Source organism: Sminthopsis crassicaudata, chromosome 1, assembly GCF_048593235.1.
Source record: "Sminthopsis crassicaudata isolate SCR6 chromosome 1, ASM4859323v1, whole genome shotgun sequence".
Taxonomy (NCBI): domain Eukaryota; kingdom Metazoa; phylum Chordata; class Mammalia; order Dasyuromorphia; family Dasyuridae; genus Sminthopsis; species Sminthopsis crassicaudata.
This window is the reverse complement of record NC_133617.1, coordinates 490,350,168-490,373,470: the sequence shown is the minus strand read 5'-3', so window position 1 is coordinate 490,373,470 and position 23,303 is coordinate 490,350,168. Positions and strand designations below refer to the sequence as shown.

Sequence of the window (23,303 nt, the reverse complement as noted above, 5' to 3'; positions counted from 1 at the left end):
ACATATGTGTTATTTACCTTCAATAGAATATAAATTCCTTAAAAACAAGAACTGCTTTGTTTTCCTCATTGCAATTTCCTCATTGTATTCCTCATTGTATCTGACCTAGCACCTGGCAATTACTAGGGATATATTAAATGCTCTCTCCACTGTGCAATACAGGATCTTTTGGATGAGAATTACTACTACTACTACTACTACTACTACTACTACTACTACTACTACTACTACTACTACTACGTACTACTACTACTACTACTATTACTACTACTACCATTATTACTTTTTCTCCCTCTCCACTCTTCCTCCTCCTAATCTTCCTCTTCCTCTTCTTCTCCTCCTCCTCCTCCTTCTCCTCTTTCTTTTTCTTCTTCTTCTTCATCTTCTCCTTCCTTCTCCTCCTCTTTTCCCTCTTCTCCTCCCCCTCTTTCTCCCCCTCTTCCTCCTCCTTCTCCTTCTACTATTACTACAACTACTATTAGTAGTAGTAATAATAATTTTTAAAACTGAGAGTAACAGAATGCTTTACACTTTGCATAGTATTTTGGACACATTTCATTTGATCCTCATAATAATCTTGTGAAGTATACAGATATTCCATCCATTTTATAGAAGAGGAAAGCAGAGCAACTAGATACTATAGTAGATAGAGCACTAGTCCTAGAGTCAGGAGGACCTGAGTTCAAATATACTCTCAGATACTTGACTTGACTTATAAGCTATGTGACTCTAGACAAGTCACTTACACTCAATTGCCTTGAAAGAAGAAGAGGAAAACAAGGCCCTGTGAAATTAAATGATTCCTTCATAGTCACATAGATAATAAATGTTGAAGGCAGGATTAGAACCCAGAATTCACCATTCTTTCCATTATATGGCACCTACATGCTTAAAAATAATGAGATTCCTATTAAAGCAAATTTTATTTTTATGATCTTCTGGGAGGTAAGGCATTTTTTTTCTTTTTCATATATTACAGAGGTTTTATAACTATTTTCTCATCTTTGTCCTCTCTTTTCTTCTTCTCTGCTACTCAGATAAGTTTGGGAAAGAACGTTTCCTGTACATGGGTAAATGCCAGGAAGGCTGTCCTTCTGGGTACCACCATTCTGACAATACCTGCCTGCCCTGCCCTGAGAACTGCCAAATCTGCAGTACCTCCTCTTACTGTATTCGATGTTTGCAAGGATACTACATCTCACCTACAAACAACACCTGCCAGAAATTAGAATGCAAAGAAGGTAAGCAGATGTTTAATGGAAACTCTGGATCTTTGACCCAAGTGCTGATGCTTCAAGTGACTGGTGGGGCCTACTGTATTTTGCTTTCCTGTGTATAAAGTAGAAGTGATCATTTCACTCCCTCTCTTTTCTCCTAAATCCCTCCTCCCTCATATATATATTCATCATTCAGTAAACATTACTTAAGAGTTCACTATGTACAAGGTACTATTTCAAGTGCTAGGGATATAAAACCAAAAAGATAAACATATGTCATCAAAGATCTTTTAAATAATAACTCACATTTAGGCAACCACTTTAAACTTAGGCAACCACTAAAACTCCTTAAATGTATGATCTCATTTGATCCCTGCAATAGCTTTATGAGGTAGTTTCTATTATTATCCCTATTTTACAGATGAGAAAACAAAGGATCAGAGAGATTAAGGAATTTATTCAAAGTCAGAGCTAGCAAGTAGTTCAATCAGAATTTGAATTCAGCTCTTCCTAACAACAAATGCAATACTCTATCCATTAAATCATTTGCTTTGCCAATTCTATTTCTCTTTATGTCCTACCAATGTTCACAAAACTCTGCATTCCTCTAATGAGGTGCTAGAGTATGGCACTTAGAAAAATGGGGTTATTCTCATTTTTAAAAATTGCTTCCCAGCGCCATAACTAGCAATTTTGATATGCCGAGATAAGTAGTAAAAAGGCATATTCTCAAATGAATATTCTAAGACAAATTCGTTTGAGTAGAGATGGGCACAAGCAAAAGAGATTCTTCACATCTTGAAACACAAAATGATGAGGTAATAGGGAACCTCAAAATGATGAGGTAACTTGAACCAAATCATGAGGCAAATACCTAATAATGAGGTATATACCTCAATAGGATTAAGTGAGGTCTAGTGGCAGGATTCAGGGTACAGGGAGTCACATGGAGTCCCCTGCAACCCCATTAGGATTCGGCACAAGGATACGAAGTTAAATCAGGTCTAATGGCGGCGAGAGACCCCTGTAAATGAATTTACAGGCCAAAAACCTAGATGGGTAAAAGATGTTTATTGCCAGGTTTGGAAGCAAGGTTAAGGTCTGGTTAGTAAAAGCCATTAGATAGAGGAAGATATACGCCAAAAGCGGCAGGGACAGAGAATCTCTGATGCAAGCATCTTAGCTGGCATCTTTCAAATCTCTGAACTAAAGATGATTCTAGCTTTGCTCTTTTTTATCTGCTTGAAGAAGCAATGGGCGGAGCTCAGGTTAATTCTTTGAAGGCTAGATTTTTGTAGGGCTTAATCCAAGCCAGCTCAGATCTGGTGGGGGGGGCGGGGTACAGACCAAACTAGTTTTAACCAGATCTTGTATCAAAGGGAGCTGAAAACCCAAACCAACTGGGGACTGGATATAGCCCAAACTGGCTCAGATACGGATTTTTCCCCTAACAATATCTTGTCCCAAAGGTAGATCAGACAAGGAATCTTAAAGGGGCTACACCCGCTACAAAAACTAAACCGAAAGAGGGACTGCTATGTATCATGCTTGAAAGATTGCCATTGGGAGAGAAAGTAGCATAGGACAAGATCTTGGAGGAGCTTTCCTGAGATACAACCTCCAAAGGAAAAACACACCATCTGGTAACTTCCTGTTTAAATACTAAACTCAGTACTGATCCAATCACTTAACCCTGCTTGCCTCAGTTTCCTCATCTGTAAAATGAGCTGGAAAAGGAAATGGCAAACTATTCCAATATCTTTGTCAAGAAAACCCCAAAATGGGGCCAAGAAACAGCCACAAAAATTCAATACTACAAGACTGAAAAACAACTGAAGAAACATGTATTGTCAGTTCTATAAATTCTAGCTTCCTGAAGCAAAACCCAGTCAACCCATCCTTGTAATGGCTCCGGAGCTTCCCAATTTATAGTTTATTCTTTGTCCTGGAGAAAGTGGAACTCTAACTCTTTTTTTTAAGTTTGAAGTGATTTCTTTCCTTTGTACTAAGAATATCTTCAATTCAATAATAATAACTAGGAGTTCTGATGAAAAGCACTCTAGAAAGTAGAATGATTAAAGAAATTATTTTTTCCTATGTGTTTGAGGATTTAAAGCAAATATAAGATTCTTATTTGAAGGGCTAGATAAAACCATTCATTTCCATGTTGAATTCTTTGTCATTCTCCATTGGTGTGTCTACTTTATTTAATAATTTTGCCAACTGGATTTTAAGTCCAGTTGTTTTACCTAAGTCCAAATTCCCCTGCCCCCATTGCATTCAATCCAGCTGATTTAATCTACTAAATTAATATAAGGAAATAAAAAGGGAGTAACATATCCATTCTGCAAAGGGGTTATCAGTTACTTGGCTGATTGCTTAAAAAAAAAAAGAAAGAAAAAAAGAAAGAAATTACTTAACAATAGATTTTCCAAGCCATTAGTGTCCTTCCTCTTGATTAAAAATGAGTTCAGTGCTCTCAATTCATCCACTGTCTAGGGGAAGTGAAAGATCCAGACTATGAAGACTGCATGCCTTGTGAAGAAGGATGCCTGGGCTGTTCGTTGGGTATGTATCACATTCTTATACTACCTTACCCTCTTTGTCTATGACTTGACTCTATATTTATTTTTTCAAGAGCCCATGGGAAAAAAGCATAAGTGTGTTGTAGTATTACAGAGAGAGGGTCTAAAATAAGGCTAGCTTTTCACAAACTTATCTGTAGAAGGATGTCTCTGAATAGCATTTAATCTAATTTAGCTTAACATATACTTTTTAAGATTCATAATGTTTTGTAGGTACTAGGGATAAAGGGGGGAAAAATTAAACATGATCATTCCCTTCAAGGAGCTTACATAGAGGAATAGTAGTGTAGAGATACAGTGAATCAACAAATAAGTATAAAATTATGCTATGTGGCACAGTGGATGTAGTGCTGAAGTTAGAGTCAAAAAGGCCTGAATTTAAATTCAACCTCAGATACTTACTAGCTGTGTAACCCTGGGCAAGTTACTTAATCCTCAGTTTCCTCATATGTAAAATGAGCTGAAGAAGGAAATTGCATATTACTGTAATATCTTTATGAAAAAAAAACCTCAAATTGGGTCACAAAGAGTTGGAACATGATTGAAAAAAAATGATTGAACTGAGCCAATAAAGCATATACAAAATTATTTCAACAGAAAGAAAATATCACCACATTATGAGATCAGAAAAGACCATTAGTACCCCTTAAACTGTACTTTGAGGTTATTTTGTCCAGAAGGAGGGAACTGAGACTCTTTTCCTAAGTCCTGCTCAGTCCCTTTCTTGGGTAATGCCAAGAAAGAAATTTAACAGGTGAAGATGGTGAGAAGGAATAACAGTGTTCCTGAGTTTGGACAGTAATGAATAAAGAAATGAACTCAGGCAAAGCATCCCCAAATCGCATGGATTCATGAAGCCTCCTTGTACTAGAAACAATATGAAAATGTCAAAGTTAAAGCTCAAAAGGGGAGAGATAGGGGATTTTCCTGGATAAAACCTACCCTGAGGCTCAAAGTCTTAGAAATCCTCAAATTTAGGCAGGGCAATGATATCTGTGAAGTCTAAAATTTTATTATGAAGGCAGAAGTACTTGTTATGCTTCAAAAGAATTGTCCAATTCAAATTCTCTCTCTCTCTCTCTCTCTCTCTCTCTCTCTCTCTCTCTCTCTCTCTCTCTCTCTCCTTTCCTCCTTCCCTCCCTCCCTCTTTTCAAGGGAAAAATGTACTTTTTAATACTCAATACATTTCTGTATTTTAGGTTCAGAATGAAAAGCAAAAACCAGAAAAATTGCCATATTTGGGGATAAAACCATGGTGTCAATTTAGGCAAAGGTTTCTTGAATCTTGGGCCCTTAAAACAAAATAAAACAATAACAAAGAGTCATCTGTGATATATTTGGGGGGAATTTTCACCAAGACAATCAATAATTTTACACAGTCCCCAAATGATTTGGGAGAGATATGGAAGATAATAACTCACAGGGAAGGAATCCTGTGATATGTAGGCTAGTGCTGTATTAAGTAAGAGAAAGCAATAGATTTCAGTTCAGGGAGATCTGGACGCATACATATCTGCTTCAGACACTTACTAGCTATCTGAATTTGGGAGTCACCTTATCTGAACCTAAGTTTCCTCATCTGTAAAATAAGAGAGTTGGATTTTTGATATCTAGAATTAATTTCAGCTCTAAATCTCTGGTTCTATAATCCTGTTCATTAATTCACAGGATTGAGTTGATTTTCAAAAGTCATCTTTTTTTTTTTTTGGCTATTGGGGTTAAGTGACTTGCCCAGAGTCACACGTTCGGAGGTCATATTTGAATTCAGGTCTTCCCGACTCCAGGACTTATGCTCTATTTACTGTGTCACTTAGTTGCCTCCTGGAAATCATATTTCAATTATGGATGGTTTGATAGAAGTACATCCCTCAAATGCTTCTACCATAAATGGTACAGAAATACTTCTGAAAATTTCTATAGACCATATTTTTGTGCATGGACTCTTTGTTTTCTTTCACTTTTATTATCTATAATTGCTTTGAATTAGAGCTTTAAGGGATCTAAGAAATCAACTAGGATAACCCTTCTCATTTCCCAAGATGAAGAAACTAAGACTTAAAAGGTTGAGTTACATGGGTATGAAGTTGTAAATCTGGGACAAAAAAAAAAAATCAGATTCTCTGACTCCAAAATCAGAATGGTTTTCCATACTTCTAAGCTGTCTTTCCTTTACTTCATTAAATATAATCCCAAAGTTTCAGAATGTCCTAAAGGTATCCCTGGTGTAATAAAGGCATTTTAAAGGTATTAAATGGAATACAACCTCTGCAAATTCTTTGCCATTCCGGAAAGGCTTCCAAGAGAATACATATCCTAAATAATGTCTGTTTTCTAAAATCCAGCCTAGAAAAGTATAGAAAAGCACATCACTAGTATGATGGTCAATGGCAAATGAATTCTTTGCCTATGGGAATCAAAACTCATAATGATAGTCAGAACTGAGCACTCTTCCTCTTTGACAGGGTGGCAAAAAATGTCCAAAAAGGCATGGAGAATTGCATCAATTTTAGACAACCTGTAAACATTAATTTAGCATTTGGTATTCTATATGTGATAAGCTAATCTTGCACTGTGAACATGGGATGGACTATACTATTGGAATTGAATCCTATCAATCCTTTTTAAAATGTATTATGTCCTTAAAAGATATGAACCTGTCTGTATACAAATAGCAAAAAAAAAAAAAAACAAAAAAAAAAAAAAAAGTTTGTATATGAAGCTGTGAATCTCTATGATCTATATTTTTTTTAATTTAGCACAATAGTAGAAACACTTCCATTGACACTTTTCCTCTTTTCTTTCTCTTCATCCTGCTGATTAAGATTTATATATTATTTGAAGGAAAAAGAATGCAATTCTTCCCTTTAAGAAATGCTTATAATGGCCTAATAGTACCAGACCTAAAACTTTATTATAAAGCATCAATCATCAAAGTAATCTGGTACTAGCTAAGAAATAGAGTTGGTAGAATAGGTTAGCTACACAAGATACAATAATCAATGAGTATAGTAATCTACTATTTGATAAATCTAAAGACTCTAGCCCATGGAATAAGAATTCACTATATGATAAAAATTGCTGGGGCATTGGAATATAGTATATCAGAAAGAAAGGATTCCCTTACCTTTAAAGCATTTTCTTTCATTTGTGCCTTTGTATTTAAATACTGGTTTTTAAAGTATGATGCAATTCATACACATATGATAACTAATAATTAAATTTAAATAATAAAAATAATAATTAACTAAATAAATAATAATAGAGATACAAATTCATCGCTAAATTTACAAATTCTATTAACAATTCTAAAATTCCAGCTTAAAGAATGGGTTTGAAGCCTGACTCTGATTCTTGCTACCTTTGTGACATTAGACAAATCACTTGACTTCAGTTTCCTTACCTGTAAAATTAAGAAGTTGAATTGAAGAGCCTCTTAGATCCCTTTCAGTTCTGTATCTATGGTCTCATAATCTAAACCATAGTGGTGGAACTCATTGACAAGCCAAAGAAAAGTTCTCTGAGTGTATAGGAAAGAGTCTTATGGACAAAAAAGGGCTGTATGGGGAGTAGGGTGTATCAACAATTTAGTAGTTTGCCATTTAGATATGCTTTTTTTCTAACCAAACTTTCCTCCTTGATGTGCAAAGAGAAAATCAGCAACATAAAGGAAACTCATTCTTTCAGGGAATGTCATCGCTAGAATATAAGCAATTTGCTGCTGGTTCTCCTGGGGTTCTCCTGGGTGACTCAAATGTAACCTTTTCCTTGTAATCTTTTGATAACAATTTAACTTTATATGTAGATTCAATCTGAAGCTGTTTTTACCCAACACCAAAGATGAAGATGAAAATAGAAAAATCCAGTCAAGAATCCAGATGTTTTGTCTATGCTTTGCCAAATGTTTGGAAACATCTGACATTTTAAGCTTGAGTTTTTCCATTTCCATCTGGATATTTTCTACAGTTCAACAGACACAAAGAATAAGGCACTGTGCTAGGCACTGGGGATACAAAGAAAAAGCAGATTATATAAGAAATGGGAAACATTGCTTATTCTTTAACAAGCCTCAAGTAAACTGTGATCCATCATGAGCAAACAGCTGGACTTTCTACTGGTCATGCCAAAGAATGATGAACAGAAAGTATGTGAATAAATGTCATGAAATACACGCTAGAAAATTATTTCTGTGGCTATGCAGAAAATGCAAAATTTTCTGTCTGGTTAGAATTTTCTTCTTCACCCAAGCTGTTAGCTTATAGCATTTTAAGAAATATCATTTAATTCCAAAAGACTCTGATGAAAAATTCCTTTCTTTATTAAATAAGATTTTTTGAATTATAAGTTTATTAAGCTAAAGCAAAATATTTTATATAGCATTCTTCTTCATTAACAGAAGAGAATATTGGATGAAGTTATTTTAGTATGCAATTGAATAAATACCTATTAAGAATCAAAAATTCAGGCTTGGAAAATTATACACATTCCTGCTCTCAAGGTGCTCACAATTTAGTACTGGAAATAAGGGAGAAAAATAAATAATCATAAAAATGAATAGCATAAATGTGAGTGGTATTTTGAAGGTTGCTTTATAGGACAATAATTGGAGAAGAACAGTAATCTTATAAGAGATTCTTCAGATATCCTTATACTCCTCAGATGAGAAAGTACAGACTCAGAAGCTGTGACTTTCTATGGTCACATAGCTAGTAAATATCAAAGATGGAACTCAGGTCCACCAGACTAAATCTAACATACTATCTACTCTACTACACAATCTCTTAATCAAATGAGAACAAATGAAATATTATTTGCAAAACATTACAGTTCCTGGCACATAGTAGGTGATATATCATTATTTATTATTAAGTAGAGCAAAATGAGAATAACACCAAAGGAAAAGTTTGAAACAAAGAATGCTGGAAGGAGAAAACATATCCGATTAGTGTGAGGATTAGAAAAATCTTTATGAAAACCTGAAAAGACTTACATGAACTGATGAAAGGTGAAGTAGGTAAAGCCTACTTTTGTATTGTATTAAGTATTGTACATAGTAAAAGCAACATTGTTAAATGATCAATTATGAATGATTTAGCTATTCTCAGCAATGCAATGATTCCAGACTCATGATGAAAAAATGCTATCTCCAGAGAAAGAAATTATAGAGTCTGAATGCAGATTGAAGCACACTATTTTTTCTTTATTTTTATCATATTTTTTCTTTTTTTAAATCTGTTTCTTTCACAACATGACTAATATATAATTTACATGATTGTCCACATGTAACCTGTACCAAATTGTTTGCCATCTTAGGAAAAGGCAGGGGGAAAGGAAAAGAAGGAAGAAAATTTGAAATTCAAATAAAAAAAAAAAGAATGTTAGAAATTAGTTTACATGTAATTGGAAAAATACAATACTATTTAAAAAAAAAGAAAAAGCTTAGTGAGCAAGGTGACAGCTGATTTAGGCTTAAAAGAAAGGTAGGATTTTAAAATATACTAAGGTGGGGAAAGAGCATTCTCCAGGAAGAGAACCAGTAAGAGGTCTGGAGGTGGGAAAACATAAAATAAGGACCATTGTGTAAAACACTAGATTAGGATTAAAATTTGATTCCATTTTAACTTCTTCATTGACTTGTTGACCTAGGGCATATTAAAGATGTCAATTTGACTCATAAACTGATTCTTGATTAATGTTCTATCTATAAACTGGTCACTTGAGATGAATGAATAAAGAGAGACACTATGGTGTACTGAATAGAAGACTGGATTTGTAATCATAAAGACCTGGATTCGGATACTGACTCAATTATTTAATGAGCTGTGTGATCCTGGGTGAGTTACTAAAACTCTTGGTATCTCAGCTTCTTTAGGCATAAAATGAGGGATGCAATGACTGTTAATGTCCCATCCAACTTTAAATCTCGGATCCTATGAATTTTCATCATGACAAATATTTGTTGATTGCCTGCCGTGCTGATAATGCAATCCTATATACTGCAGAGGTTACATTCAAACTATGCTGACTATTATTAATCTTTGAAGATTCAGGAAGTCCTTCATAGCTTCACAATGTCTTTGGGACATAATTATTGACATCAATTATCACTGCTGTGGATGTGCTGGAAGCACTAGTTAATAGAGGATTTTTTATGAATAAAATGCCAGATAAGAGTGTTTTGCTTTCTAAGCATATAACCCCCTTGTCAAAAATCCTCTCATGACATAGGTCTACTTGAGGGCAATCTCTGCCTTTCTTGGCTCCTATTTCCTATCTAAAAAACCTAGGAAAAATGCTTATGAAGGATATCTCATTATACAGAATTTGATTCTTGCAAGCAACACCCACTGGTCACAAAATAAAAGAAACAAATTTTCACTTAGAGCACATAGAAAAAGAAACTTACAGCCAAGTTCTTAAATGTACTTTCCAATGACAAATCTTATTCTGACTATCTCTACAATTTTTAGTCACCTGCCTGTTATTGGGAGGCAGACTATCCCCTGTAGCTCCCCCAACATTACCTTCTGTAGTTCACAGTGGTTCTGGTGGTATCAGATATTACTGATGGGTTTTCAGAGTTCCATTATGACCTCTTCATATGCATTACTTGTAACTTGTTCCACATATTCCTTCACTGCTTACTATTCCCAGCAGACAATGTCAAGTATGACTTTCACAGATGGCCAGGCTCTCTATCAGAGCTAATCTTTCTTCTGTCATTGGGTATCACCTCCCTCTACTCCATCTCCTACAGTGGGGAAGACCTCCAGAGTCCACTTAGTTTAAAAAGAGAAGACAGGAGATACTGTTTTCCCCACATCACAGCATTAGGGATGTATTTACAAACAAAAGACCATGTATCTTTTCAATGAGACTTTTCCCCTTGGTTGCTACTCTTGCTAATCTTACAAAAGCTTCTAAATGTAATTTCCAAATATTGAACATATGTTCACAGTATCGGAGAGTTAGACCTAATAGATTAACTTAGTTAGGCTGCTGTTATTCAGTTATGACCAACTTTTTGTGATCCCATTTGGGGTTGTCTTGGTAAATATACTGAAATAGTTTATCATTTATTTCTCCAGCTCGTTTTACAAATGAGAAAACTGAGGCAAACAGAGTAAAGTAACTTGCCCAGGGTCACATAGCTAGTAAATATAAAAGGTCACATTTGAACTCAGGTCTATCTGAATAGTACCCTGTTCACTGCTCCACCTATCTGCAGAAGGGATCATAGAGGGCATCAAGTCCAAGCTTATTCATTTTCCATATGAGGAAAATGAAGGCCAGAATAGTCTTGCCTACTATCATATAGGTACTAGGAATGATTTGAACCTCACTTCATTCTTCTGATTCTATATTCAATAGCCTATTCATTACACCATGCTGCCTTTTAAGAAATTGGGGTGGAGGTTAGGGAAGAAAGGTTAAAGTCAATGATCTTTAATATCCCTTACAACTCTTATTGGATACAATCTTGTCCAATGTACAATAAGAAGAAACAGAAGCAGAGCTCTGAGCTAACAACACTTTATTAAAGGGGCTATGGCCCCCACTAATGAAGTAAATCTCAGATCTTCCTCACGATCTGTCTTAGTTTTATACTGCTTGCTACCCAGATGGTAAAGAAGAGGTAAAGTAAAACATATAATCTCATTGCCTGATAAGCCTATATCTTGACCTTTCAAGAGAATCTTCAGCTCATGCTTGTGATAGATTAGCTGGTAGAAGTTATCTAAATATAGACAAAATTGATGGTCTTTCATTGGTCCCATGTTGGGCTATAGCCCAGATTTTGGAATAGAGTCACAGGCAATGTGAAAACAGGGTCATTTAATAGTCAAGTACCCAAAGGACCTGTTGGTCAAGTGCCATAGGGCAATTTTCCTAGCCAAGTGTTAACAAGTGGTAGAGGTACAATCAAAAATAACTTGGGGAGCAGCTAGGTGGCTCAGTGGATAGAGCACCAGCCTTGAATTCAGGAGGACCCGAGTTCAAATGTGGTCTCAGACACTTAACACTTCCTAGCTGTGTGACCCTGGGCAAGTCACTTAACCCTAGCCTCAAAAAAAAAATAATAAAATAAAATAACTTGGGAGCTTTCCATGCCATTGAGTTAACCCCACCATAATAAATTTGGTCATTTACACATCAGGCATTGGATTAAGCATGTGGATTTATTAAACTGACTAACTATATCAATAGAGAAATATAACAGTAGTAAACACTGCCCCTATGAAATTAACTTCAACTAAACAATACTAATCAGGGGTCTAGATAAAATAGAGGTCTAAATTAATTATTTCCCACATTTAAAATCTACTGTTGTAAGAATTTTCAACATCTTTTCCAACCACTGCACAAATAAGCTAGTGTGGGCTACAGACAAGTAAACTGAAGTTTATGCACACAAGGTGTGATATACTCCTTAATGGTGATGGACACAGTGTCTCCAAATTCCATGAATGACATAAAGAGATAGATAGATAGATAGATAGATAGATAGATAGATAGAAAGATAAATGGATGGATTCTGGATGAATAGATGGATAGGTAGATAGAGAGATAATCTCTTTCCTGAGCTACATGACCCCAAAAGTTTGAATATCACAAAGGACTATAAAAAGGAAAAGGTACATTTTAGCAAAAGAAAAAAAATGCTTAAACTATCACAGGAAAATAGTATCTTCTTTTATTATTATTATTATAGCTTTTTATTTACAAGATATATGCATGGGTAATTTTTCAGCATTCACAATTGCCAAACCTTTTGTTCCAATTTTTCCCCTCCTTCCCCCCACCATCTTCCCCCAGATGGCAAGTTGACTAATACATGTTAAATATGTTAAAGTATAAATTAAATACAATATATGTATACATGTCCTAACAATTATTTTGCTGTACAAAAAGAATCGGACTTTGAAATAGTGTACAATTAGTCTGTGAAGTCCTTCCTGTGAAGGAAATCAAAAATGAAGGCGACAAAAATAGAGGGATTGTGAATTCTATGTAGTGGTTCATAGTCATCTCCCAGAGTTCTTTCGCTGGGTGTAGCTGGTTCAGTTCATTCATTACTGCTCTATTGGAACTGATTTGGTTCATCTCATTGTTGAAGAGGACCACATCCGTCAGAATTGATCATCATACAGTATTGTTGTTGAAGTATATAAAGATCTCCTGGTCCTGCTCATTTCACTCAGCATCAGTTCATGTAAGTCTCTCCAGGTCTTTCTGAAATCATCCTGTTCATCATTTCTTACAAAACAATAGCATTCCATAATATTCACATACCACAATTTATTCAGCCATTCTTCAATTAATGGGCATCCACTCAGGTTCCAGTTTCTGGTGACTACAAAGAGGGCTGCCACAAACATTCTTGCACATACAGGTCCCTTTCCCTTCTTTAAGATTTCTTTGGAATATAAGCCCAATAGTAACACTGCTGGATCAAAGGGTATGCACAGGAAAACAATGTCTTTTTAATCAGTCATTTATTCAGCTCTTACTAGGTGTCTTATTAGATAGGATAAAGAGAAGGGGATGAATTCCTAAAAATCAAAGTCCTGTGAATTTTCTTTTGTAACTGTAAAGTGATTGGGGGAAAAGAGATACTGAAAAAGATATTCAGCAAAATTTTGTCACAGAAGAAAAGAAAGAAATGTAATAACACCAAATATGGCATAAAATGGAGTCAGTTATGTTCTCCCCAAAATCCATTTTTGGGTATGCTTTTGCTTTCATAAAAGGCAGCTAGGCATTGCAGTGGATAGAATGTTGAAGCTGTAGTCAACTTAGTGTTTTCAAGTGTGTTTGACTCTTTGTGAATCCATTTGGGTTTTCTTGGCAAAGAACTAGAATGGTTTGCCATTTCCTTCTCCAGTTCATTTTACAGATGATGAAAGTGAGTCAAACTGGGGTAATACATACAACTAGTAAGAATCTAAGGCCAGATTTAAATTCAGGTCTTCTTGACTCCAAGTATAGTGTTCTATCCATTGTATTACCTATCTGTCCCTAGAGTTCAGGGACCTGAATTCAAATCCAGCCTCAAATACTTATTACTAAGTAATCCTCTGTTTGCCTCAATTGAAAAGTAGCGATAATAACAGTCAGTGGCCACTAATGGATTACAAAGGAGCAGAAGGGTTGAAACCTCAAAATATATTGGGGTTTCAGAATTGTCTTCATGTAGGCCACCAAATATTGGGGAGCAGGGATTTAGGGCTAATGTGGCAAGGTGTCTCAAAAGAATTTGTAGGTTAAGACCATCTCCAGATCAAGAGGCAAAGATTTTATTATTATGCCATTGACTAGAGGGCTAAGTTCCAAAAGAGCTGCCAACAATTAACAAGGAGAAAGATTCAAGTACTAAATTCCTTAGTGGAACTCACAACTAACCAGGAGGAAGATACTATAACAGGAGGGAAAAACTATCTATGATAAGAGGAAAGATACTTTAAGGCAGGCAAAGTCCCCAGAGAACTTGCTGCCATAAAATGGGCTATTCCTAATGAGCCCACAAAAAATGGGTTCTAACTTCCAAGTCAACATCATAACTTAACCTTCTGAACTGTGGGATCATGTCAATGCAAGGAATTAGACAAGGAATTCAAACAGAGACTACAGCAATAAAGGTCTATTTAAGTCAACAAAAGTCCTACTTAACAAAAGGCCCCAAATTACTTCCTCCCTACATGCTTCTGGAAGTAATTTGGGGCATAAAATTCACACTCTCTCCTGATACTGTTCCTCCCTATGACACAAGAAGCTACCAAGGACCTATCTTTTTTGTTGGGGTCTTATTTATCTCATCATCTACCTCCTAGGATTGTTGTAAGCATTAAATAAGACAATATTTGTAAGCCATTTAATGAAGTGCCTAGCACTAAATTTAGTAGGCTTTATATAAGTGCTTATTCCCTCCCACCTCCCTTGTTTTAATGTTAATCCTAATCCTTGTGTTAGGTTATAATTTTGACGTATTTGAGGTTCAGCGCACTAAATGATGAGACTGATGTAGGCACTAAATGATAAGATAGAGGAGAGCAATTGGCATCAAATGTTGAAATTTGCACCAAATGTTGGGATCCAATCATGTGATGAATTCACAATGGTCATTCTCTTTGCTAAAAGGGACATTAGTTTAGGATAAGAAGTTACAAATAAAATGAAGAGATAGACATTAGGAATAGAAAATATGAAATAGATTTGGAAGAGCATATAGTTAGCAGGAAAGTGGTTTTAAAAATTAACAATGGAAAAGATAAATTCCCTAATGAAACTAACAAATAATCAAGAGAGGTGGGAATGCTTCTTTGACTGGCAGACTACATCCATAGAGGATTTTAGCATCTTAAAAGAGTTAGTTAGTTATAAGATGGAGAAAGACAACATTAGGTCTACTTTTTATTTGATCTCTTCTTATTAAAGTCAAAGGAGGATGACATATTTGAAGGTATTTACTGTGTCAAAAGATTACCTAATTAACAAGAATAAAAAGAGAAAATTCCAAACTTTTACATGGCAGACTAGAGGGAGTACCTCCTGTTCCTAATTCACATGGCTCCTTCAGTCTCAATAGCACTTTTGAGTCAGTATACTATGTTTTCCATCTTCCTATTCTTGACCCAATGAGAGCATGCTTGACCCAGGCCCCATTTGTGATACTTGCCCCAGAAGAAAAAAATTCCTAGATTCAAGTTTTCCTTATGACAGAACATCAGATTGTCTTTGACAGCCTCTTAGACTACCATAGCATCAAAGTCCTCTTTAAATAAATTATGAGAGACTTGTTTGTAATTGTGACATTTAGCACTTAAATAGGATTTTCCTTTAAAGCAACAAATGTCCAAATTCTGCCTCATCTATGTTGACCACTAACTGGGCCCAAATAGTCAATATCATTCTCTCTATGTAAAACTTCTTAAATGGAATGTTGTGACCCCATATGGGGTCATGTAACTGAATGTGGGGGTCACAAAACTATGCTTTATTATCAGTAAATGTTTGGTTTTTATATTTTATATGCATATTTTATTTTTATATTTTATGCCTATTTCATATATATACATATATATATATATATATACCAAAATTTCTCTGGAGAAAAAGGGTTACAAATGGAAAAAGTTTTAAGAAGTTCTGCTTTATGGGACTAAAGAGGAAACTGGATTACAAGACTTCTTGGTTTTCTATGGGTTTGCAAATATCTATGTAGAATTTCCTGAAGATACTTGGAATGACTCCATTTAAAAGCACACAGCTTACAAAATTAAAGAAGCAAAATTCTATAAAAAGCTAAAAGAAAATGAAATAGAATTTCCAATAATAGTTGTTAGATTGTCATCTAAATCCACCAATGTTAGAAAGGAAGTGAATAGAAAAGGCCACTTTGAGATGAGCAAAGACCTGAATTCAAATCTGTTCCCAACTCACTGGCTATGTGACCTTGGATAAGTAACCCTTTAAAACCAGAGGAGTTGGGGCAGCTAGATGGCACAGTGGATAGAGTGCTGGCCCTGAAGTCAGGAGGACCTGAGTTCAAATCTGGTCTTAGACACTTAATACTTCCCAGCTATGTGACCCTGAGCAAGTCAAAACCCCAATTGCCTCAGCAAAAAAACAAAACAAAAATAAAGAAACCCAGAAGAGTCAGGACTGCATGCTGCCCACAACTTTAGAATGGACCCAAATCAGAATAAAAAAAAATTAGGAAATATTAAACAAAATAAAAATAAAATACAATATAGATAATATATTTTAAAACTGTATTTTCTGCCCTCACGAACAGGGCAAAATTGGGCAATTTCTATTTGAATCTGACATCCCTGCTCAAGACTCTATATAAATCAGCAAAGAAAGTACCAACTTTCCTTAATAAAGAGAGTTACCTTACTGGGGAGCAATTAATCACAGATCTACTCCCTAAACCAAGTTATTTTAGATACACAAATACAGTTATTTAAAGTAAATTTTAGTTATTTAGAGCAACTTAAAGGGTTACTGGAAGGAAAGAGATTTGTAAAATTTGATAGGTTACAAAACATGAGTTGCTTTCCCACATTTCTAGTCCCCTCCTTAGGAATGAGCCAAATGGGAAAGGAGGGAAGAAACAAGCATTTAATAAATGTTGTGCTTAAAAAAAAACTTTACAAATACTATCTCATTTAATACTCAAAATAGCTCTGGGATGGTAAGTGCTATTATCATTTTATAGGTGAGGAAACTGAGACAGACAGACATGAACTGACTTGCACAGGATAACAGATCCCAGACCCAGCACTTTATCCATTTTGCCACCTAGTTACCTTCTTTTGCTTTTCCACTTGCTGGACAAATGTGAAAGTCCCATACTTTTTTGAAAGGTTACAGAATCCAAAAATGGTCAAGTGGTGGCCTTATCTATGTATTGAAGGTTTGAGAAGATTTTTTTTTCACATTTTCTAAACATAAAATATATGAAAGTACCAGAAGTGACCACTAAGACCTCCAGGCTTTTTTTCCTCCACATAAACTATAATAATTTGCTCTTTTGCCTGGGAATTACTATACCATGTTACTCCAACAAACATAATCTCCCCACTGCTATTTAACAGTCTTTGAAAACAATCTGTAGTATATTAGGAGACTGTATTTTTTTTCTTGGTTTTATTAATATTTTTTTAGGCAGGAGGAGCCTGGGGGGATGGAATAAAATGAATCTAGCTCTAGGGGTTTCTCAAGCCTTTTTCTTTTGCATGTATTATCACTTTCTTATTGTTTGGGGAGAAGAAAAGAGCCAAAAGGCATCATCCTAAATTCAAATCTAGAGCAATTAGCTCATCCCCTTGGCTCCTTAAATTATTACACTATTTTTCCCCCTGAGCTGGTATAATCAAAGTTCCTCCTCCTTGTTTCATAAGTGACCTGGAAAGTACAACTACCCGCCAAGCCTGTCTGGGTCACGTCTTCTTACAGCAAAACTGAGCCAAACAATTGGGTAAGCAACCCACTATGGGGAAAGGAGAGGGAGAGAAATGATCTGGTGACCAAAGGAAGGTATAAAGTGAGAAAGCAATAGGGAACCAGCATTGGCAGCCATGCTGACCTTACTATAGAAATTTGGTTGGTGGACTGATGATATATAGATTGGGAGGTATTAGGAAACCTACATTCTTGTCTTGGCTGTACCCCAACTTTCTTTTTAACAAAATTTCATCAGATTTGTGTTGATGCTTTTTGTTTTATATAAAATTTATTTCTGAATATGCCTTTCCCCCTTCCCTATACAGTTCCTCGTAACAAAGACTGAAAAAGAAAAAGAAAATTTTCAGCAAAAATAACTAAAATAATGATCACAATGTATTATTATATACTAATGTATGTATATATATGTGTGTATATGTGTATACATATAATACATGTAAATATCCATAAACATTATTACATACTTATTGTCCCTCATCTCTTCACTGAAAAGTAGTAGGCTTTCCTCAAGGCTTCTCTAAGGTTGGATTTTTGTTTTGTTTTGTTGTTATTATTATACCATGCTCAACTTCTTTCTTTCTTCCTTTCTTCCTCCCCCCTCCTTCCTTCTCTCCTTCTTTTCTTCCTTCCTCCCTCCCTTATTTCCCTACTTCCTTTCTCCCTCCCTCTATCCCTCCCTCTTTCTCTCTCTTCTTACTTCCTTCCTCCTTTTCTCTTTTTCTTTCTTTCTTGTCTTTCCACTTACTTCATAATAGACATTGAGTATGTTCTTTTCCTGATTTTGTTTACTTTTTATTATGCATCTGTTCATATAAATATTCCTTTGCTGCTCTGAATTTTTTATATTTATTCCTTCTTATGGCCCTGTCATTAATCCTCAATTCAATAAATATTTAGTGAATGCCTCCCAGGTATAAAATACTATGTTCCCATTGGGCTTATAAAGATAAAAACAAAAACAAAATAATTTTGCATTTTGCTGAGAAGAGAGAAACAAATTGTTTCATTTTTGGTATTTATATCTTTATTGCCTAGAACTATGCCTGGCATATGATGGTTGATTAGTCATTGATAGTCATGTCCATGACTTCATGACCTCATTTGGGGTTTTTTTGGCAAAGATTCTAGACTAGGTTGTCATTTCCTTTTCCAACATTTTTAATATGTGAGGAAACTGAGGCAAACAGGGTTTGTCGGGGTTCATAAGTATCTGGAGGCAGATTTGAACTCAGGTTTTTTGACTCCAGGCCTGGCACTACTGTACCACCTAGTTGCTATTTTTGGTCCTTAAAAGATCTTTGTTTGTTTTTAATTTAGTTGTCTTCTTGCCAACTAAATAATAAACTCTTTGAGGACAGAAGCTTCTTTTCTTTTCCCAACAGTTCCTTATTCATAGAGGGCACATTATATGTATGGAGGTTTGCCATAGAGTAAATAAGGACCCAGAGAAATAATAAGTAGACAACAGCATTGGATACTCACAGTGTACAGATTTTAGTTATCCCTTCTACCTCATGGGGTTAGAAGAACAGTACTTACTCACACTCTGGAATATTCACGTGAAATTTCTGACCCTCCCTTCATATTAGAGAAGTCTGAATTTTTCCTTTTTTCTTTTATAGGTTATTTACAGTACCTTATTGTATAATTTGGCTTGATACTCTATGCATATGTTATATATTTCTAAACTTCTTCTGTGTCTTATGCTGATCTTCATGTTGGATTGCAGCTTTAGCAATACTTCCTTCAAATTTCCCTTTAATTTCTTATGTTGATTCCTAATATGTAGAAACTAAATTGGGTGAAAGCGTGATATGGAAGGGAAGGCATAGTATAGTTAGGTTTTGTGGAGTCATCCCTAAAAAGTTTACAATCCAGTAAAGGAGATAAAACTATCTATACATGAAAAAAATGAAGATATAAACAAATCAATGTTTTCAAAATGATACTTGGATTTTGTACCACTGTGATCCCCCATCACAATATTTTTATAATAGCAGCCAATATATCAGGTTTGTACTAAGATTGGAGAGAAGAAAGCTGACTTAGATCTTTGGAGAAGACATGACAGAAGCCTACAGAAGCAATAATGAGACTTTAGAGGCCATTCCCAGGATACCCTCCACCCTGACTTTGGATATAATGCTGCCTTTCCTGTAGCAGATTCGACCTCATTCTTGCTTACAGAATCAGAGACATGTTTTGCCCAACATTCTCTAATATCTGGAAGTTCCCCAAGGAAGTCTTGCAATATTAAAGTTGCACATCTGGCTTCTATTGTCCAGTTCTTAAGCCATGTCCTCCCCACACCACCACCAGCATCAACATGCTTCAAGGTTGGATGGCAGGATATGATCTAATGGCTAGTGGGAAGAGTTCTCAACTCCACTGGTTGAAAGGAATTATTATTGGGGAGGGGGAGTATGACGAGGAGGAAGTACAAGGGGCAATAAATAGGAACAGGAATCTGAACAATGAATTAGAAATCTTTAAAATCACCTACATTTCGATACCCAGATGGTCTTTTAGGCAGCCATCTGAACTGGAGCTGGGCCCATGCTGAATGATAGTAAATTGCCTCCATACCTACAGAGCCTAAAATATTGGCCCTTCAGAAATGAGCAGGAAGACAATTTATTAAATGGCCAGACTCATCCTTTTTCAAATCCCTTCCTCACCCTGGAGTGAAAATAGAACCTTCAACAATAAAAGCCGGCCTCCTTCCAGCTGGGTTTCCACCACTATTGACCATCTGTGAGCAGATATATCAGAAACAAAGCCAGAGCCTAGTGATTGGGCAATAAATCAGAGAAGGAGACAGGCAGGTCTAGGTCTCAACTGTCCCTCTCTCCTCCACCTAGTAGAAATAGGAAACGAGGTGAAGAAGAACCATCTCGAGAGGTGGATGGAAGAGTGGTAAGAATGTGGCCTTTGGAGTTAGGGGACGTGGGGGTGAATCTTTACCTTACTATTACATGTGTGAATGTGGACAAGCCTCTTTACCTTTCTGATCCTGGTATCCTTGTAAAACAAAAACAATAAGATTTGTGCATATTAAAGGGCAGCCTGAAGACCTACTCAGACCAGGTCCTACCTATACTTTGCCAATGGACCTTCTTACCCATTCCTAACCTTTCTTGCCCAGCTCTCATCATGCGCTGAAAGCTTCCTCCTGGCACAAATCTCCATCCCCATCCTCATTCTAGGCACCACAGAGCAGAGGTATAGAGTGCTGCTCCAACCAGATTAAAATGTACCTGGGAAGTGTTTAATAAAATAAATAAAAATATAATTCAACATAGATAATGTTAATTCTTTGATATTAACTCTAAGTCTACAGGAATCTGTTCCATTTGAGTTTGATGCTAGTGCCCTAGAGAACTACTCTACTCCAACCTCTAGAACAATTATACCATTCCAAACATGATATGAACACTATATGCCTATTTATATCATTAAATGAGCCAAGAACCAGCAACCAAATCCTACTAATAATACTAATACCTAGCATTCCTGTAGCACCTACCAAGCCCTGTGCTAGGCAGATACAAATATATAATATAATCCTTATAACAGCCCTCATGATTATTATCACTATTTACAATTGAGGAAACTGAGGCAAACAGCATTAAGTGGCTTGCTCAGAATCACACTGTCTGAGTTCACATAAGAATACAAGTCTTCAAGAATTAAAGATCCAGGGCTCTATCTACTGAGATACCTGATAACCTTGCTCTATGAATCCCAAGTATTATATGACCTGCCATTATTGGACATTGTTATCTACTCCATTGCTGAACTTTTCTGTCCATTCCACAATTGAATCCTCCTTTATGGGATATTTTCCCATTAGAATGTGAGTTCCCTGAGTAAAGGGACTATCTCACAATTTTCTCTTTGTATCCCTCAAAGTCCTTGGTACTTAGCCAATACTTTAAAAATGCTTTTTCATTTCATTTTACTACCTATCTTGTAAGGTGATTGTGAGGAAAGAGCTTTCTAAGTCATAAAGTACTATGTGAGTAGTTATTTCTTATGCCTTCTATGCTTATATGTCTATGCTTTAATGTCTATAGACATTAATATGAATCTTATCAGTGGAACAACAGAATGTATTTTCTAGGAGAATTGAAATTAATTTTTTCTAAACTTAACAAACACGAAACAAAATGAGCATTTCATTGTACAAAATAGAATTTGTTTTAAAAGGGATTATAAAAAATAAAAAGCTTTAATAAAAATTTTAAAAGGAATTGTACATAAAACTGCAAATCTCTATTAGGTACACCATACTTTTTAAATAATACATAAAAATAAATTCAACCTGTTACTTTAAAAGCTTTCCTACTTATCTGTGTTTTCTTTTGGTCTTCTCTCTGATCTCTTTGGTACATTTAAAAAAATGCCTTAATAACCTTCTTTTCTTGGTCTATTTGGAGGAGGCAACTCTAATTTTACCTTCTTTATCTCTCTAGCTATCCTCAACTGAAAAAAGAAAAGAAAAAAGAAAATCCTTGCAAAATATACATAATCAAACAGGGCACATTTCTTTATTGGTTGTGTCTAAAAATGCATGTTTTTTCTCTACCATTGAATCTATTACCTCTTTGTCAGTAGGGAAATTAGCTTTACCAATCCATGATAATCAGTAAAAACTTTAAAATAATATTTTAAATCAATAATAAACTGGATTGAACAAATGAACAATGTTCTGAATCAGCAGGCCAGAAGGCTAAGTCCCAGCCACATATTCCATGGTTCATTAAGGACAGGGAGAAAGAACAATGAAAGGAGTGGGATGAAAATATTTCTCCTTGCTCAATCACAATTCAACCAGTTCACCAAGAAAGGGATAAACTGAAATTTATATCCAGTCCTCATCTTCCTCCACCTCTTCCCTCTCTCCCTTCACTAGAAAACTAATGAATGTAACATAGAGCTGTGAAAGGTGGAATGTTGGAAAGGAAAGTTTCCCAGTCTCTTAAACTCCTAAACTGAACCAGGGACATCTGGCAATTGTTTAATTAGTCAAATGGAACCATACAAATTAAAAGAATGATGAAGCCCTAGAAAATGAGACTTAGAAACAAAAAACAGGCAAAAAAAAAAAAACCCAAAACCAAAGCATAAATCATTACTCCTTAATGTTGCAAATGAAATATATACATATGTATATTTTAAAGGTGGTCTGATAAAAATTTGCTACATCTCCTAACTGTCCAACCAATTGCATATTTGCAAACCTTAACAAAGATATTGTGGACATTTGCAATATTATCCAAATGGCCCAGTTTCATCCTGAAAATCCTATATGAATTTTAAAAAAGTATATTAATAGTATCTGGTGGCCCCTAGCAGTAAAGGCTCTATAGAAACAGAACTAGAAAAAATTATTTATAGTAGTGATAAAGTGCTACTTTTAAGGCTGTAAAATTTGGCAGGCAAGGTTTTAGTCCAGAAGTAAATTTGTTTTATGCTTCTGACCAAGGAATAGCTGAAAAATTAAACAGGAAAGACTGATTTATTGTGATTT

The 23,303-nt window shown here is 35.4% G+C and overlaps 1 protein-coding gene across 1 annotated transcript in view; it reads left to right on the top strand.

The window, feature by feature from the left end:
• The window catches only part of PCSK5 (proprotein convertase subtilisin/kexin type 5), a 626,478-nt gene that overhangs the window by 523,203 nt on the left and 79,972 nt on the right, over nucleotides 1–23,303 (top strand). Inside the window, 2 exon segments of the mRNA XM_074281408.1 lie at nucleotides 1,038–1,241; nucleotides 3,717–3,785. Of these exon segments, the coding sequence (XP_074137509.1) occupies nucleotides 1,038–1,241; nucleotides 3,717–3,785 (273 nt within the window).